The sequence below is a fragment of the Caloenas nicobarica genome, chromosome 4, assembly GCF_036013445.1.
Source record: "Caloenas nicobarica isolate bCalNic1 chromosome 4, bCalNic1.hap1, whole genome shotgun sequence".
NCBI classification, from domain to species: domain Eukaryota; kingdom Metazoa; phylum Chordata; class Aves; order Columbiformes; family Columbidae; genus Caloenas; species Caloenas nicobarica.
Window position 1 is genome coordinate 4,960,701 of NC_088248.1, and position 20,145 is coordinate 4,980,845.

The 20,145-nt window shown below is 42.7% G+C and overlaps 1 protein-coding gene across 2 annotated transcripts; it reads right to left on the reverse strand.

The window, feature by feature from the left end:
- Positions 1–1,899: 1,899 nt before the first annotated feature.
- TRMT10A (tRNA methyltransferase 10A) lies at positions 1,900–16,933 on the reverse strand. 2 transcript variants are annotated; one of them, XM_065634554.1, is made up of 8 exons: positions 16,885–16,933; positions 14,894–15,195; positions 13,775–13,937; positions 11,802–11,873; positions 11,263–11,337; positions 10,125–10,274; positions 8,869–8,974; positions 1,900–5,093 (listed from the first exon to the last, which is right to left on the reverse strand). In XM_065634554.1, exons 2-8 carry the CDS (start codon positions 15,112–15,114, stop codon positions 4,915–4,917), a joined length of 966 nt encoding a protein of 321 aa, XP_065490626.1. In that variant the 5' UTR covers positions 15,115–15,195; positions 16,885–16,933; the 3' UTR covers positions 1,900–4,914. The 2 variants fall into 2 exon arrangements, with proteins under 2 accessions (XP_065490626.1, XP_065490625.1); XM_065634553.1 differs by lacking the exon at positions 16,885–16,933 and adding an exon at positions 16,676–16,863.
- Positions 16,934–20,145: the final 3,212 nt, after the last annotated feature.

A 20,145-nucleotide genomic window follows, 5' to 3' on the forward strand; every position in this document is an offset into this window, starting at 1 on the left:
TAACATAACCCTAAGCCTAGCCTGATAACATACAGCTTTCTTTTTCAAAATGTTTTCCAGCAAAGGAGAAACAGTGTCTTTTGCTCTCAACGCTGAGAAACAGAGGTCTAGCACTAGCAGCCCCACAGCTCCCAGGGAAGAACTGCAACTGAGAAAGTGATATGGAAGCAAGAGACCGGCCTTCCTTCACAGTCTGTCGAAGTCTCACCTGTGCCACAGCCACCCCCAGACAACACAAACCCCCTTTCCACTGGAGCCCCCTGTTCAGAGCCACTGAATCATCTCCCAGTCCCCTTCACGTAGAGAAATATGTAATCTTAGCACTGACAATATAAAGATATCTGTTCAGACTCTCCATTAAAATAATTTAATTCTTGTTATATTTAGTCCTCAAGTGATTCAGCCAAACCATGCTGTGTAGGTACATGAGAAGTGAGCTAAATGAAAAAAAAAGGACAGAGGCAACACTTTTTGGCATCAGATTCATCTCTTTGTGTGACTCAGCCAGGCCTGCACAAAGAGCTCCTGTGTGCAGACTTGACTCTGTGGTCACAGATATACTGGGGTAAAAAGAGGGGAACACACACACACACACACGCTGTCTGCAGAGAGGCACGTCAAGCCCTAGGCCCTGGGAGAAAAAAAGACCTTGGATTTTCAAAATCTGGCTTGCAAAGTGACTGCAGGTGTCTGCCCTGCAGCGAGCTACAATTTGGTTCCATAGCTCTCGTTATTAGCAGAGAAGCACCACAAATTGTGGTATCCAACGCTGGGGGTAGACGGGACATGGACGGCACACCACCAAACGAACATTAAAACCACCACGCAAACCTCAAGCCATTGAAAGAGGCCAACAATGACAGAGACGTGTCCGGCCCTTTTTCAGGCCTTGTGAGTGAACTGTGAAAGCAGAATGATTAAGGTTTATCTGTTTTAAACACACCTCTGTCAATTTATTCTCACAAAACCAAAGAAAGGTGATAAACCAAACCTATTTCCTTTTATTTTCCAGAGCAAGACTATTCAGTGCAGACCAGGCTCATTCAAAACATCTGGTTGTTTGAGGGGGAAGGAGAAAAATCCTGTTAGCACAGTGTTAAGGAAAGAGGAGTTTAGCTCAGAGCAGAGCTCAGTGTACTCTTTCCAAAAGCCCTGTCTTCAAATCATGCCTATTACAATAACAACCACCAGCTCCATTCCCATTTCCCGCTGCAGAAGAGGAGTGTCCCAAGACCTGGAGGGCAATCCCAGCTCTGCCATTGCCCAGTCAAGTTTTCATCCTAAGCTTAAGTTGTGCATGTCCTCTGACTCCTTACTTCATCCTGCCTGCCTGCATCTGTGATGTGGATTCTCTAGCAGGAGAAGCTGACGCAGATTTTACAGCCACATCAGGGTGCAGCAGAGATGGAAAAACTCATAAGACGACTATGGTGAGGCAGCCTGAAATGTCCTGTAATGAAATTAGATGCCACATCTTCTGAACTATCACTTGTCCCTACCCCCAACAGCTGGGAGTCTGCAGTCTTTAGGCTCGGTCTGCCATTATTGAGAAGGTTTGGATAGTACACCAATTTAAACAGGCACGCATCCATGTCGAGTATTTCTAAATGCTTTGTGAAGTGCCCAGGTTGCAAACCAATAATCTTCTGCAAGTATTTACTTCTATCGCTCTTCAGAGAGGTTACCCTGTCACTGCAGATATGCCCATTTAATAAATATGTAAAATCTTTGTGAACACACAAATGAGTTATATGCTTTATCATTATAACTAAATACGGGTATGTTTTCAGAGCTTTCAGAAAAAAACCAGGGGCTTGAGCTCAGGTAGCTGTACTGCATTTAAAACAATTTCAGCAAGCAGTTAAGAAAAAGAATAAAAAGCACTAGAATAACATTGAGTATTATCAACTCTACTATGTAACTTATTCACAGTAGGTAAGTAAAGAAACATTGTTTCTATCTGACCATGGAAGGAAGGTAGGAGAAACACATTAACAGCATCTTCCAGAGACAAAAAAATCAGGTCACACACCTGGACTTCACAATTTAATCCCCAACCCCTGCTGCACCAGTTATATATTAAACAACAGCAAAAAATATCTAACACGTTCCCTGCACCACAACAGATTAAAAATAATGAAAAACTAAATGCCAGATGCGGGATGCCTAGAGGTCCCTCACTACAATTAAATGAACATAAAAGCCACACTTCCATAATTTCTCACAAGTCCCATGATACAGATTCCTGGTCACTTGACCGTTTTCAAACAGCTGTCTGCTGCTGCAGAGGTAGGAGATACTACTTGGGAAGTCCATGCCCTGCTTCACAGGGGCAACCAGGAACACTCAGCAGTGGCAGGGGGAAAAAAAAAGACACAGCAGGTGAAATTCAGAGTATGTATTTCAGGATCAGGGTGAAATTTCTCCATTTTCTCACTCCATTTTCTCACTGCAAAAAGATGCTGCAAAGACAGGAGGTCTGCCTTCTGGGTCTGCCATGAGCTGTGGCATCATAGCAGGGACTGGAGGTGTCACAAATTGCACAAGCCCTCTTGCCTTTACCAGCTGCTCTCTCAGACTCTCACAAATGAGTTTCAGTTTCTCGCACTTGACCTGATGCTGGGGTGATTTTCATGTTCTCCAACCAATTCAGCTGTTTTCATCAATAACTTCACAGTGAACTCATTGCAAGAATGGCCCTTCAGGGTGTCTTGCACCATCACTTCTCCCCGAGGACTTCCACACAGCTGCCTGAAAGCAAATCACCACTGCGCTCTAGTATGATTGTGTCTAGTGCTGGCGATTCCACCAATGAACAGCCAAGCATCTCAAGCTTTTAGAAAAGAGTTAGGAGTCTCATCGGTACAAGTCCACTTCTGCCAAGAAGAGGCTTTTCTAGATGGCTGCAGAACTGCAGGATATTGAAAGGCTGAGGACTGCAGCAGTAGTCAGAGGGCTGTGCCCATCAAAACCCCAGTCTACGCTTGCTTACTGCTCCACCTCAGCAGTTACCACATCCTGAGGACAGCATCCTGTGGAGACAGCTCGTGGCAACAGGCATGCTTCAGCCTCGTATGACCTGATCAGGTTAGCACAAACACAGAAAACATAGCAGCAATGCTGACTACTGGTTAAGGCAGCAGTGAGGACAAGCTGATTGAGACCAGCTGATTGGGAGAAGCAACGCATATGAACAGGCGTTCATATGGGGTGCGTGTTTATCTAATTTAACTGGAAAAGCTGTAAGACAGGCTCAGGCTGTGTTTTAAGCCACAAAACAATCCCATAAGATGCTTTTGGCTCCTTTCAGAACATCTCCAAAGCCCCCCGTTTGTCTGTGCAAGCTGCTCTTGCAATCTCAATCCTGAGTAAATGAGGCACATGTACAAAATAGTCTTAAGAAAACCTTAAAGAGACTGAAGAGTCTTAGTTCAGGTTTAATAGGTGCTATGTGCGTTAACATGCAGAACCTCAGCTGTAAAGATGTAACTCCTTGTAATTTCACTGCTTTAAACATTTATATTGGAGAATTAGTGTAATACATGGTGGGTATACTTATGCTGCACTTTTTGTTACAGAAATAAAAATGGCAATACTTTAGGCTGATCTAGTTTCTCGAACAAAAGCAATCACGTTCTTGTAAAGCCTAACAAAAAACCCCACATTACTTGAGCAACAAACCACAATCCATACTTTTACCAGAAGAAACTTTTCTATGGTTACTTGAAAAGTATAGTGAGAAGTGCAGTGAGTGTATAAAGTCATAACCAGTTGGTTGCCAACCCTTTACAGACCTTAGGAACCTGCAGGGATCCCACTTCTAGTTTCCATTTGAAAGCAGTAACAACAGAGGGAGGAATAAAAATGGATAAAAGCCAAATCATACTGGATCAGCCCTCTGATTCCAGTTCAGCAAAGATCAAGTTATGATGACATGTTCTCATGCTCTTTAGCCAACCTATGTGAAAGCTGCACTTGCTCCAAAACTGCTTGCAAAAGCACTTAAGTCAGTTAGAAATAAGTTGAATCACAGTATCCAGCCAAGACTGAGACTATGACATTTTTTTTTAAAGGAAAAATATTTGACAGACAATACAATACATGGAGAATCATATGATAAAACAGGTATACAGAAACTGAGCAAGTGACTTGTAAGAGAGTTCCTGTCTCCTGGTATTGTTCTGAGGCTGTATGATAAATTTTGCTAAGAGGATCAAGAAGTAATCAAAATTGATTGTGTTACCTCAACTCAACGGGCACCACATGCCAGCCAAGGCACAGGATTTGCACTTGTGCAGACATCCATCCCACTCAAGCCGAAGTAAGCGTTGGCTTAACTCCACATTCGTATTTCATCTACCGACCCCAGCTAACTAAACATGGTACAGAAATCAGTGTGGCTCAGCTGATAAAGGCAGTTCAGTTGCTTGTGACTGTCTGCTGAGATGCTCAGAAAAAATAGATTTTTTTTGAGTGTCATGGACACTTTGCAACAGGCACTAGCAGTAGCAGGTTTTGAGGTCACAGGAACGCTTGTCATTAACTGCTTTTAAGAAACCTTAGAGAAGAAATGGAGAATGCATACATGAAAATAGTAACTACCAATGCTTTTGGGTAATACACCCAACTTGGTATGTATTAAAAAAAAGAAAAATAGCTTCCTTGGGAAACAACATAAATTCTGCATTTGCCATTAATTTATTTTTTTTAAAAAGCTATTAATATGGAAGTTTCAGGGTAAAAACCTGCATTTATCTTTACCCTTTGTGTCCACAAACAGCTCTGGGCCAACTATGGAACTATTGAGCACTGAGACAATTCAGTATCACAAGGACAGAAGATGGTCTCTGAAGTGTAACTACTGCACATCCCAGTTTTATCCCATGAACTGTGTGTCTCTTCTTTCCCATCTTCTCATTCTGAAGCCTCGCTGCTGTCCGAGTCATTGTCTTGATCTTCTTTTCCAGACAGAGCATGTTTGGACGGATCATTGGCTTCTCCCAAAGGAACAGCCCCTTTCCGCTGTGGCAAGACACTGAAAAAGGCCTCCTTCCAGTCTCTCTTCTCCAGGTACGCAAGGATGATCTCAAACACTGCAACATCAAGAAAGACCATCAGCTCTCTTGCAGGGAGATAAGTGAACTGCTGATAGGAACACACCCCCAAATCCATCTTTACAGAGGTTTACATGCATTCAGTTGTGGCATCTTCAGAGTAAAGCCGATAAAGTACAGGCAGAAGCAGACGAGGCAGTTCTGCTACTGCTGCAGTCTAAAGCCAAGCGCACTTTGAGTGTGCAGTTGTAAGGCAAACCCTCTGTTCTCTCAGTTACTGCAGCAGTGCTTTTCTGCAGTGGCCAGTTTGAATCAACTTCTTTCAGAGACAGAGAGGAATGTCTCCCCAGTACTTCAGGTCTCACCAGTGCTTTCTGTACAGGCACTAATGCTTTCTCACGTTGGATGGGAATACTGCTGTGGCTGCCTTTTAACAATGACTTCATCGCCTTCCCTAACATACGACAGCCCAAAGTCTTCCTAAAACCTATCATAATTAGCTTTATTTTTCACTTCCATCTGAGATTATGGTAAAAATCCTTATTATTCTCCAATTCTGTGATGCTCTCTTCCTTTTTCTATTATACTAACCATACACTCACCTTCCTACTCCTCCTATTTCAGCTCCTAAAACTTTCCCTAATTGACAATAGCTCCAAATTGCATTACATACAAAATTAATTGGCAAATTCTTATTTAGAAAAATCCCAGGCTATCCGAAACACCTCTCAACACAGATTGTGGCTCAGCAGCAGCAGGGAAGGCAGGAGGAGACCCTTAGACTGGTAAGCCAGACTTGGGTGACAAATCTAGGACAGAAGGGCGGCTTTTCAAGCTTGGGGCTACAGGAATAGTGCTAACACCACCGAAGAATGCTAACTTCAAAGAATGCACCCAGCACATGTGTTCTTGATGCCAAGAGACAGCATATGAGAAAGGATCAAAGGAGCTGTGGAGGGAAAAAAAAACACAACCTCACAGAGGGCTAGGCAGGCGCTCAGAAAGGGAGAAGCAGCATGGATCTCAGAGTCAAGTTACAGAAGTGTCACATTTACTAGAGGTTTCCTGGATCCAGGTTTACTGAACAGCCAGCTGCTCTCTGTGACACTGCTACTGAAGAGCTGGCCATTTCACCACGCAGGTTATTCACCTGAAACGTACTGTGAAGGTATGAGCTCTCAAAGGACTATATCAATAGCACTGTACGTTACTGCAGAAAGCATCTGCAGCAAAAATGCTGGCTTAAGAGACAAGAAGAGTATAAGGAGCACATTTCTTCTCCCTTGCTTTGGAACTTCCTTTATCTGCACAGTAGAATCAGAACTGATGGAGAGTGGCTTCCACAGGAGAAGAAAGGTGTCTATGATGGGCTGCAATAGCAACAGAAATATTAGGCAAGGACAGAAAAAGGCAGTGGGAACACTTGGTAGACATCATTGCAGACTGGACTGGAGCAATATGGTCCTGTAGCATACATTACAAACCATTAGCCATGGAATACAAACCTGAACAACAGGAAACACACTCTCAGCTACCACTGCCATTGTGTTTTGCATACAGTGTTTTACATGGATCTCAAATCTTCCAAGTTTTAAAATTTCAGATAGAGTTTAAAAAAAAGCATCACCTTATAGCTTTTCAGTTTTCTAGCATCAAATACTTCACACATATGTGTGTTCATCACACCATTTTAATATAGCAATGCAGCCACTGAACTACCTGTGGAAATATATAGAGACTCAATCCCAAGAGAGAAAGATTATAAATTATTAAGCAAAAAGAAACAAGCAAATTCCACTGTTAAAAATGCAGTCAGTCAGCCACCACCAGAGGGCCCATTTAATCAAAGCGCTTCAAAGACTGACAAGGCAGTTCAGAAACAGTTTCTTCTTCTACAGGACTGTCCAAATTCACACCTATCAAAAGTAGTTCCACAGGGACCAGGCACATCCCAGAGGCTCATTTGTGGAGCCCCATACTGTGTTCTCCTAGCTTCAACTTCTGCATTGAGGGTGGGAACCCAGAGCAAAACAGAAAGGGTGAGCAATTACACAAAGCGGTGAGGTGGATGTACTCAGCAATATACAAAAACCTCAGTGCAAATCTCCTTCTCACCTACATGAAATTTGTAATATGAGATTTGAGAGGCATCTTGATTCTGTCCACCTTACTCATGCCGAGTAGCACCTCCCATGAAAGCTGTCTTTTTGGGTTTGGTTGTAAGCTATTAGGGTTACAATATACACCAGAGCCTTAATTACAACTATTAAATGTACCTCTGCTTGTGGTGGTGGTGGAGTTGGTTTTATTTTCCTGCCCCAAAACCTTAAGCAAAATACTGATATAGTATAATTTTACACTGAGTGTGGTAAAGCACTGAACAGGTTGCCCAGAGAGGTGGTGGATGCCCCATTCCCAGAGACATCCCGGGCCAGGCTGGACGGGGCTCTGAGCAACCTGAGCTGGTGCAGATGTCCCTGCTCACTGCAGGGGGTTGGACTGGATGAGCTTTGAAAGTCCCTTCAACCCAAACTATTGTATTATTCTACAATAATCTTTACCTTAAAAAGGGTCAATCTATTAAGAGCCTTTCAAATGCAGTTTGAAAATGTTTTAGAAGGGCAAGGGAAGACAAGCTCACACAAAATGAAATCTTGCCAAACTGCAGTGAAATCAGGTGCGTAGAAGTCTGGCACAAGAAACATATGCAAGACCATAAAGCAGATAAACGAAAGCCTCAATGTGATCCAATTTATACCCAGTGCTCAAACATGTAGAAGACAGCCTGCAGAAATGTTGACACTAGAGGTCAGTATAAGACTATTGCAGAAAAAAATCCAGCAGAAAGCTACAGCTATCATAACTTGTGATGAATAACACAAAGTTCTATTCTTGCCTTTATAAAGCAACATTTAAAGTTCAAGTTTTAGAAGTGTGTAAAATCTTACATATACATGGGGTTTGACAAGTTTTAATAGCAATGATATACTATATTCTCCACATTTAAATAATCTGTATTATCATGCAAAAACATACCTCATCAATCACATTTTTAGAAAATAAAGTTAGCATCGAGCAATGAGTTGCATAATAAAATAAACTTTAAACAAAGCAAGGTAAGACAAAATAAAAGAAACTGAAGTGGAGCAAAAGAAAGACTTGGACACCATGTCAAAAATTTCCATAAAGGTCTGAGTAGGCTCCATTTTTCAAGTATTTTTGTTTAATGACGCTAAAATACAATCTAATAACAAAACAAAACGTTTAAAAAGAGTGGGATTCAAGACTTGGTTAAGTAATTGTATACTTCAATCAGAACCAGGAAACCAAGTAAAACTACAGTTATGAAAGCTCAACACATGGAGTACTGCTGATACCAAATGAGGTGAGTCTACAGGTACCTAACTAGTTACTGCTAAACAAAGCTGTCCAAAGAGGTGAAAACATCACACATGTTTATCCTCCCCTGGGATAAAATACATGGGATAGTTCCCAATATTTTACTCACTTATACATGAAACCTGAAAACAAGACTAGGATGGTAAGAATTCCAAAAATACTCATGAGACAAGACGATAGAATAGGAGGTGCAATTCTCAGTGGCTAGGACACCATCCTTTACCTTCAACTATATCTAAGATATTTAAAAGTCAGAGCAATTACTGTATCCCAAAGGCAACTAGATTCAAGAAACAGCAACATAATAAAACAATAATTAGGTATCTGCACTACAGTGCACACTTTAAGGGTTCAGATTCTGAATATCACAGGTATATTCTATAACAATGTCATTATTGTGTGATTTAGAACTTACCGTGATTGACGGCTAACACTTTCCGACTGTTCATCTTGACGAAGTTTCCAAGCGGGAGCTGTGCATGACCAATTCCCTGCTCTACAGCTTTTTTATAAGTAATTCCCTGTAGGAAAGACACCAGAACAACCGGACTAAGAATCACCATTTCAGATCAGCCCATACACATTACTATAAGTATCACTTTCTGGCAAGAGTCTTGCCAGTGCTGCCATGATGTTGCTTTAGAAGATATTTACAAAAAGAAATTTACCCCAGTTGGACAGTACCTGCTTCAAGGGCTACCTTTGGAAAAATTACTACTTTGGATATACCTCAGATTGTGATGTATGGTCAAAAAGATTGTAAATAAAACTTGTTCGTGCAGCTGCAGCTCTAGAATGTGTCAGCCAGAGCCTGTTTTTAAAGGTGTATTTATGCTTAAGTACAAAGTTACTCAGATTGTTTACTTTTTTTAAACCTGGCAAGTCCTGTGCCCAAGATGGGGAAAAAGCAAAACAAAACCACACAAAACCCCCCACCTTTAAAAATGTGTAAACAATTTATACCATGACTACATAAAGGATCTGCTTTAACTCCCTCCTAGCCTTTAACTGTGGACTAACTGTTGAAGTACCATTTGGTAAGGCTTAAGATCCATCCCTTTTTTTAGCATCACATTGAAATTTAAATGTCACCAGAAATTACACAGGAGGGCCTTTGAAGAAAAGCAGTAACAGTGCTTTAATTTCCCAGCTGCATTCTCTGTGACATTCCAGGTCCACACAGCACGATCCCATGTACAGGTATGGAACCAGATCCTCAGGCATGTGTGTTACTTAGCCCTAAGTTCTCCTGCCAAGCAAACTTATTAAAAAAGGACACCCAAGATTCAAGTGCTGTTCTTTATCTATATTTGGGCACGTGCACATACAAGCACATGCACACACACACAAGTGCATGAACAGAAACCAAACCCTTCTGTCTGCAAATACAGCCCTCAGTAAGCTGAGCAGTGTTATGAATTCCATTCCTATATTTAAAATCAAAAGATAAAATCCTAAAAAGTTCAGCATGTCTGCACTTGGGAACACATGCCACTGCTACCACAAGTTGGTTTTTTTCCCCATTTCTTCAAAAATTTTTTGAAGTAAGCTTTTTGAATAAGTTTTCTTGTTATTTGTTAGTTTACACATGAACAGCATTAATGTCAAATATGGTGCCCAAAAAAAAAAAAAAGGAAAAAAGATCCGTAAAGAAACACATCCACAGTTTACCTTGTGGTGATTGTGATCCACCAGTCCTCCGATCACATAGGCTTTCTTCTCATCAAGCTCACTGAGAACATCCGGGGAATCTGAGGTAAGATATACTAGGTCTTCTTTCTTTATTAGCTCACTATAGTGCTCTGTTCTAATTTGGATATCCTCAAAAAAAGGTAGCCAACACAAGTTACATTCAACTGATGAATTCCTGGACAAGCTTTACAGACCCAAGATGGAACTAGTGAATGTAAATCCAATAGTATGCAGTCATTCCACATCCCTCATTCGTGTTTAAGTACATAAGCACATTGCAGATCGACTTCTGCATAAATAATCCACAGTCTCTAGAGCACTCACTCATAAAAAACATCAAGAAATTTTCTGAAACCCCAAAACAACTTGACAAATCCTTAAAATCCTGTGATTTTATTCAATTGTTAACATATTTCTGCTAGGGGTCCAAATAATTTTCAAGTCCACCTTTCTAAAAAAAGTGAAACCAGAAGTAAACACTTAGTTAACATTACTTGCTTGATACGAGAGGTTTATGCTACGCTTTTGCAAAGCAGCTATCGCCCAAGACATACTGAAAGTAGAACAGTTCATTTACACAAAGTGCTCTTCATTTGAAGCTGTTGGAATACTGGTTTAGCAGGGAGTCACAAGGAAAACCAACATGAGTTCGAGCACAAGACAAGCTATTTCTCTAAAGAACACTTCGGTGTTGAGAGGCAACATAATGGAAATGAAGGTGCACGCAAGAGAATCACCTCATGAATTCAAAGTCTTACTCTTCTCCAAGAGAAAAAAGAGCATTGTCAAGACAGAGAACTGTCAGAACTGCCTAAATCAAGTAGTCTTGCTCAGTCTATCAGAGAATGGAATCTACTCAATAAAACCAGGTGAAAAATGGGCATGTGTGGGTTTTTTCAAGCAAAAATCAAACCTAGATGCAAGACAAGCAGTTTTGGCTTATTTAAGTTAAATTAATTAAAAGCACAAAGAGCCAAGCTGTTACTAAAATGCTATTGCTCTGATGTCTTAGGAAAACCCACATGGGAAAAGCACAGGTCCTTTGCAGCTAATGACCTTGTTAGCAACTATTAACATGATTTCTTTTTTCTTTTTATAGAAATAGTAAATTATTCACCTTCCAGTTCACCCATCCTTTGTCATTTTCATTCATGTTTCTTTTCAACTGTCCTCCATGGCTGGTCAAGTAGAACTTCAAAAAGAACAAACAACGAGTACGAAATACTGAAATGTTAATATTTCAATCTGTTTCTTCTCTGTACAAGACTTAACTGTTAACTGAAACTGTTAATTATTTTTATTTGAAAATGGTACTAAGACCATATTTATACAGTTAGCGACACATTTAAAAGACAAATACGCACTTACGCATGGGGTTTTTTTAATGTCACAGATAAAACTGAGAATCAACAGTATTTTACTGACACACCAGTATCTGGCACTCTTCATCTGCATGCACATACATTTTCATAAATATGGGGATTTTTATAACATGGGTTGAAAAAAATCAATTACAATAACAGTAATTTTCTTATTAAAAAGAGGCAGCTTAAATATTTTTTTTCTACTACAGTTCTCACCACTTGGGTCACAGCTGCCTTTCTCACATGCTTTGTACATGGCAATGCAGTCAGTGCTCAGTTCGTTTAAACATACCTGCACAGGATGAAATGCTTTGCGGTTTTCTGCATAACATCTCTGAATTTGCTTGTGGAGCTTCTTAACATCCTGTATACAACACAATTTGTTTTTACATAGTCCTTCAGACAGACCACCACAAAATGCTTTACCATGAGCCAGTCAGAAGCTAAAGAGAGAAAAAGGAAGCTTTTAACTGGCAAAAGTGACTACAGAGAGAGTGTGGACATCAGACCCCGAGAGGAAAGACAGCCATTTCGAAGGCATTATGCTGACAAGGAAACACACGCATCTTCCACAAGAGTGTGCTTAGACACCTCTATGCATGTGGTTGATTTGCATCATTCTAGGAAACAAACCAACCAATCAAACAAAAATCACTGGGATTCAATTATACGTAATAACATACTCAGAATTAATCTGAGAAATCAAGCAGATTTATCACTTTGACATACTCAGGGAAAATGCTAAGAAGATACAACATATATTTAAGAAAATTAAATATGCACAATTAACCTGAAGACCCCCAGAACAATGCAGCTAATTTAGTGGCTGGCTCTGGCATTTTGACCTGACAATTTGGATGACAGTTAACTAGTACTATTTAAACTGCAGCAGACTTAATTTTTAGCCAATTATGGTTTTCGTAAGGTAATTTACATAGCTTTATTCTTGGTGACCCAAATGCAGTGTTTTGTACATATAACTGATTCCCATTTTAAAATGAAACATCATTATATTGCTCCAAATCATGTAGTGCTTTGAGAACGTTTTGATATCTCCAAAGGATTGAACCTAAACTAGGCTTTTTAACTACAATGTTGCAATGCAAGCTTTTACAGACACTAGAGAAACACCATCGCTAAAGGTCACAACCATCTTCACTTAGAACACTTCATCCTTCCTAAACACCTCCAGAAGTGCCAGATTTTACATCAGGCCTAACAAGGGCTCTGCCGGACCATGGAAAGAAACATGTTTTACAAATGCAGCAGCTCAGCAGGAAACACCCAGTCAGCATCTCTGAAACTATCAAGGGGGTCTCTTGTGGGGCACTGCTGAAGGGCTCCTCAGAGAACTAAGTTCCAAAATGCCAACTGGAGCTTCTCCAAAATTTTACAGTGAGCAGCACCAGTCTGCATTAGTGCTATACATGCTCTGCATTACACTCAAGAAGTAGCCAGACCATTACACTCAAGAACTGGCCAGACAGGCTTTGCAAAAGCTCAAATTGAAGCAGTCTGGCAAGGCAGTGAAGTCCCTGGCAGGAGCAGAAGGGCTCGCAGCAACAGAGAAGGAAGAGGTCTGCCTCAGCAACCAAAGGCTGCACTCTTACAGATTAACATACCTTCTTCATAGAGTTAAAGCTGTTTTGATCTCCAAACACCACACAAAGCATCTTGACCAGTGGTTGGGTATCATGCTGACCTTTCTCACATTTACCTATCCTGCGATCATCTCACCTGTTCTTTCATCCATTCTAAAATCTTAAAGAGACAGGATAGTGTCCTCCTGTCCCAAGTGCCTCTCATGTGACTGAGAGAAAAAGCTCAGTATCCTCATAATGATCAAAATTATCATTTCCACAGATACTTACTAACGCCATTCGGACCCCCAAGCACACTTTGAAAGAGAAAGTATCTGGATGTGGCATTCGGAGCCCCCTCTAGCAAAAGCATTTTGAGGCAGAAGTGCATCTAACCCCACAGTGAAAGCATAGCACAAACTTTCTATATTCCTGGTTTTGGAATCAAACAACTTACAGCATCTCCATGAAGGCGAACAAAATCTTTGGCAAACTTATATAAGGGGACATTCTAAATCCTAAAAAATTCAGCAAGTGACGTAAGCAGGTCTGGGAGTCATCACGGTCTGAAACACACTAATTGTCCTCTGCGAGTTTCTCTCTGTTTTTTGCGCTCTGACATTGCATCAACACCATCCCTGGAGAACCTTTCCACATTTGTATGTGATGGGTAAGTTTCTTTTACCTTTAGCACCATGAGGTCATCAAAGCTGCAGTCCACAAGGAGGCGAAGTGTACTAGGAACAACTTCCCTTCGCATACGCTTTCTGTCATTCCCTTCGTTGCTGGAGTCCAATCTTGACTGACGTTCTAGTTTTCTCTTCTGGCGTTTTTCTTTTCGTTTCTGCCTAAATAAACAAAAACCCAAACAAATCTTCAAAAAGCATTGCCAAATCTGCTGAGGTACATGTTATGCACATAAATGCATGCTTCTATGATCAAGGTGGCTGTCCCATGACTGTGGTAGTTTAAACTTATCCTATTGCTTGCACCTGTGCTAGGCTCATCCCAGCATGAAACACATACCCCATCTTTGTGAAGTTCTGTATATACCTACAAAAGACAGACATCTGACACAAATTCAATTAACTGGGAGTCACAGTGGATTTAATGGATTTAAGGGTGCTCCCAGTCAGGTCTCATAAGAGAAGCAATCAAAAAGATTGCCAAAATTGCAGTATCCATATGTGAAAGGCAATTTACCTCCTGTTTCACTGCAGTCTTTCAAAAGGCTTCTGAAGCAATTGTTTCTTCTTCCTGTTCCCCTGATGGAATACTTCACGTTCAACAGGACTAGGATAAACCATGACCAGCCAATTTGCAGATCTGCTTTCTCTCAACAACACAGTCATACAGAAGCTCACCATCTTCCAAAACTATTTTAACAGATTATAAGTCACCATAACTTATAGCACAGCGTTTAATGTGTCAAAATATCTTTTTTTATTCACTGCCTTTGTAAGATTCACCAAGTTTGACAGCACCAGGGAAAGAGGGCGCAGCCCACTCAGAAAGGAACAAGGCCACATATTATTTCTCCCTTCTGACAAGCCATAGACATGCAAGTATGAAACCCTCCTGATATCCTCTTCAAGTTGAGGAAGATTTCTAGTATGAAGAGACGATGCTTACCTTTATAGCTCCTTCATATGTAGATGGAGTAGCCTGTGACTACTGCTTTAAATCTGGCACAGAAGAAAACTCATTCAACTGCCTTGATTTGCTAAAGCGATCTATGTGCAATTCTGCTGACAAATCTTTATTATTAGCACTAAATACTACACATGATCCTAGGAAACCATACCTGCGTAGATCTTTCTGTTCTTCCCACTGTTTCTGCTTCAATAGCTTCTTCCTTTGCCTCTTAGACATGGGCTCCAGGCATTCTTCCTTGTCTGAGCCCGCCTCCCGTCCTCCTACTGGGTCGTCACTTGACTTCACCTTCTCTTCCGCATCAGGAATTTCAAGGGACATGGTATTTTCCGCTGGTACATCTGGACTTTCTGTTGGTGTTTCTGAGGACATTAGCTTTGGGCTGGGTTTACTGACTTGTTTCTTAACACGTGATAAATACTTAATCAAAAGCAAGCTTTTCTCTCACCAATTCTGTAAGAAACAAAACAGCGTAAGCGTTATTAACAAGAAGTTCAATTAGAACAAATATCGCTCTACATCTACCATAAACCTGAATAAAGAAAAAATAATAAATACGAGATGGCCTTTTTTTGTTTAAAGCTAGATGAGTGCCTCTGCAAACAGTAATATATAAAATACTAGTAAGATTAGGACCTGTATTCGGATCATGTCTAAAACTCTGCTGGCTACATCTGCAGCTATTCAATAGTTTCCAATTCAAAACTTGTTGAAAACACAACTGCACAGAAGTAGGAAATCATACTGGATTAAACTTAAAAGAAAAAAAATTAGCAGTACTATTACGTGCACACAAACTATTCTCAAATACACAAATAGAAAAAATTTAAAAGGTATCTTGCAATATAGCTATGGCGGTATGTTAGAGAAATATAATTTTAAAGCAACTAAAGCCATCATACGGGGAAAAAAAAGTGTGAGTAAGCTGTACACCTGCAAATGAATGTTTATTTCTTCTGAGAATCAAAGACACTGGCCAAACACTGACGCTGGCCACTGTCAGCGGACAGAACACAGCAAGTCAGGGGATGGATAGATTGAACTGTTACTCAGCAAAACGTTCTGCATTCAAATCACTTACAATTATACCCTTTCCTTTTCAATGACAAGTAGTATTTTTTTCACAGCAGTAGCTCTGCTGCGCTCAACAGCCACAGTTTTCCAGCGATAACGACTTCACTGGAGAATCATAGAATGTCCTGAGTTGGGAGGGACTCACAAGGATCATCGATCCAGCTGCTGTCCCTGCATGTGACAACCCCACAGGTCACACCGTGTGTCTGAGGACGTTGTCCAGTCTCTTCTTGAACACTGTCAGGTTGGGGCCGGGACACCTCCCTGGGGAGCCTGTTCCAGTGTCCAGCACCCTCTGGATGAAGAACCTTTTCCTAATGTTCAACTGACCCTCCCCTGGCACATCTCCCTGCCATTCCCTCGGGTTCTGTCGTTGGTCACTGCAGAGAAGAGCTCGGTGCCTGCCCCTCCTGCTCCCCTTGTGATGAAGCTGTAACCACCATGAGCTCTCCCCTCAGTCTCCTCTTCTCCAGGCTGAACAAACCAAGTCACTTCAGCGGCTCCTCAACCCTCCAAACCCTCCACTTCTTCTGGACACTGCATCTACACAGCCAACATGCAGAAAAAAACCAATCCTCTGGCTTCCTCAGTAACAGATGAGCCAGAAAACATACAAAACACAGGAAAACCAGCCGCGCTTTAGCTGGCGCAGCCCCATCTCCCTGTCTGGGGCATCGGGACGCAAGGCCCAGGGACTCGGCCCCCGGCCCCGCACAGCCCGGCTGCTGTACGGGGATCTGTGCATGGATATAGACACGTATCCACACACACATACAGCTACACATACACGCGTATCTATGTATACACACGTTATATAGAGAGAAACACACGCGCTATTTTTGCTCCCGCGCCAAAGTACCTCATAACTCAACGGGAGCGGGGGGGGGAAAGGCCGTGACCCCCGCGCAGGCGGCACCGACAGGCCGGGGTGACCGGCGGTGTGGGCAGGCGGCCATCTCCCGCTCCCTCCCTCCCTCTGAGGAAACCCGAGCGCCGCCCGCCCCTTCCCGCACACCGGGAGGGTGTAACGTAACGTAACGTAACGTAACGTAACGTAACGTAACGTACCGCGAGCGCGGCGCGCGCCGGGCAGGGGGCGGGAGGAGGAGCGAACCGCGCGCGCGTGCGCAGCGCCGCGGCTTCACATCCCGGCGGGCAGCGGGCGGCGGTCACGTGGCGCCAACGGACGGCGCCGCGAGGTGCGGGTGTCGCGGGACAGGCCCGGGCGGGCAGGGCGGCCTGCGGAGCGCGGGCTGCGCGGGTGTGGCCTGGACCAGCTTCCAGTCAAATAAAAAAAATTAAAAATAACTTTAAAAAGCTACGACAGTAACAAATGCACGTGAATCACAGAGTCATTTCGGTTGGAAGAGACCCTCAGGATCATCCAGCCATAACCCAGTCGAGCTCCAGCACTAAACCATGTCCCTGAGAACCTCGTCTAAACGCCTTTTAAACCCCTCCGGGGATGGTGACTCCACCACTGCCCTGGGCAGCCTGTTCCAATGCCCGACAGCCCTTTACATGAAGAATTTTTTCCTCATATCCAATCTAAACCTCCCCTGACGCAACTTGGGGCCGTCTCCTCTTGTCCCATCACTTGTCACTCGGGAGAAGAGCCCAAGCCCCTCCGTGCTCCCAGCTCCTTTCAGGCAGTTGCAGACAGCGACAAGCTCTCCCCTCAGCTCCTGTTCTCCAGGCTGAACAGCCCCAGCTCCCTCAGCCGCTCCTCATCACACTTGTGCTCCAGCCCCTCACCAGCTCCGCTCCCTCCTCTGCCCTCTCTCCAGCACCTCAATGTCCTTCTCGTGATGAGGGGCCCAAAACCGAACACTGAAGATCAGCCACGGTTTGGGTGGGTTTCTCATTTGTGCGTCGTTGATTACAACAAATGCTGAGAAGCGGCTGCTGCTGCCATCGCTGCTGTGGCGGCAGGGCGGGTGAGGAGGAAAAAGTAAGAAAATCTTATTTTTATCTGATGGTTTTGATGACACTACTGAGTTCACACAGGGGCCAGCAAAGTATTTTTAAGTGGTGACATTGCTCGGAGCAGATTTCTAGCTCCAAAGGTCCCCCAGCAATGCCGTGTTCCCTCAGCCCCCTAAAAAGGGGTACGCGCCTTCACGCTTCATCTTTTTAAAGGCCACCGCCAATTAGCTTTTTGAACGCTAGTGTCAATACTCAACAAAGGGCGACGTTCTTTTGCCTTCAGATGACTTCATGAAAGAATGTTGCCCTGGTACAAGAGTCAGTTCTGGAGACCGGGATTATATTATATGAGAGAAGTATATTTTGGGCAGCCTAAATATGTAGATATCTGTTCGCCCCTGGTTAATGAGGGGCACAAAGTTAGCAAACATAGAAGTGCTTGCTACCATAATACCCTTTTCATCTGCATCAATGTTTATCTCAAGTTTCATTAGTTCCAGATATACACACTCTTTCAGTTCTAGTGCTGGTTTCAGGTTTACTACGGCTATGTTAAAGTCACAAAACTGTGGTGTCACTATAGTAAGACACTGACCTTTAACTGCTGTTGGTATTTAGTATTTGCTGTAATATTTTATTTCATTCGTGGTTCCTATGCCCTGCATTACCTTTCAAATAGCTAGATTTGCATTTGCTTTTGCTAGCATCTATTTAAAACCTCACACATTACTATTAATATCTAGCCTTACATGCCAGCATCACGCAAGTCCAAATCCACCACTGTCCCTAGGAAGAATCCTTTATTTTCCTTTAGGCATTAAAAGACTGCAGATCAGTTACTGATAGAAGCCCCTTTGTTTGCTTGCTTTTTTAAAAAAGTAAAAAGGCATCTAACAAATTTGCATAATATTCAGATGTGCTTTTTCTTAGAATGAAGAAACTGCTTATGCATTTTGAGTTTTAAATCCGTTTTTCTTATACTCCACGTTCCGAAGCAGCGGTGTTGCTCAGTATTGTCCTCAAACACCGACACAGGGTAATGCAATGTTTTCTGAAGTCTGCCAAGTGGTGACAAAGCAAAATTAAGCCCTGAGGAGTCACAAATGTTCAGAAAGAGCCACCTAACTGAATTTCGCTATTTTGATAGAGCCATAGCATGACTTTTCAAGGTGGTCGTTCAAATGATGAGTTCCCCTCAGCAACAGAACAAACTTGACACCCCATGGCTTGAAGCTGCATATTAAAGCATTTTGTACAAGCAGGTCAAGGGGCAGAGTATGGAAAGAGGAAACAAGATACTCCGTGGAGCTCAGGTGTGGACACAGACGTCACTTTCTGTGGGCGAGTGACAGGCACAGCTCACGTTTAGCCAGTGGCTTGGCTGGGCATCTCCCTCCCCCGTGGCAGAAACAGGGGTGTCTTATTCACCCAAACGGTGGGAGCTGGGGCCCACCGGCACCAGCTGGAGGGCAAAGATGGACTTGGGTGCTTTGGTGCACACAGCTGAAAGTTTGAGTTGAAAATTGAGATCTTTGTTGACCTCAGAAGATGTGAGGAAATCTCATTAGTTTTATTAGGTCATATAAAGATATGAGCCTTATAGTTTGGACTCTGGAGAATGTGCAGCAACAGTAATACTTTGACCCCGGTACATACGCCAGCATGGCATGAGGTGTATGTTAGGGGCTGATCCTGCAACCTCTGCGTGTAATGGACTTTGATGGGCACATTTCTTTCATTGGTGTAATTTGACTTCAAGGAAGCCACTGCTGATTTTCCCCGGCCATAACTGAGGTGAGGCTCAGGCCTCCTGTTTTTAAGACATTGGAAGAATATACCAAGTATCCGTTATGGGTATGTATATAGGTGTACATATGTATATACATGTGGGAATGTATATACGTCTTTTCTCTACGTAATGGTTACGTCCCTAGTTCTGTAATTGGCACTACTACAGTGCTGTCGAAAGAGATACACTGATTTACCTTGACGGGGAGCCTGGCCTCTGACATTCTAGTGTCTAAGAGAGTCCTTTTTAAAAAAACCTTTATTTCAAGGAAGAAATACATTTCCTATGTCCTAAGAGTATACGAAGAAGACAATTTCTTTTTTTCCAGATGTCAGACCAACGGTTGGGGTGTTTGTAGCTCACAGTCTTGTTAAAGCAGCCTCTGGAAGTGGGGCGAAAGAGAGCAGTGATGGGTCACAGATGTGCCTTCTCTACAAGCAGGACCAAGTTCTCCCTCCTCGCAGAGCCTGGGAGGCTTCGTATGCCAGGGGAGATGATGCCCACTCGCAGGCTGTGACACCCGGGGTCTGCCAAAGAATGTGTATGGGGACGTGACCTGCTGCCCCACCGTCACCTGAGGGACAAGGACATCCTTTAGAGACCCCTGTGGCCAC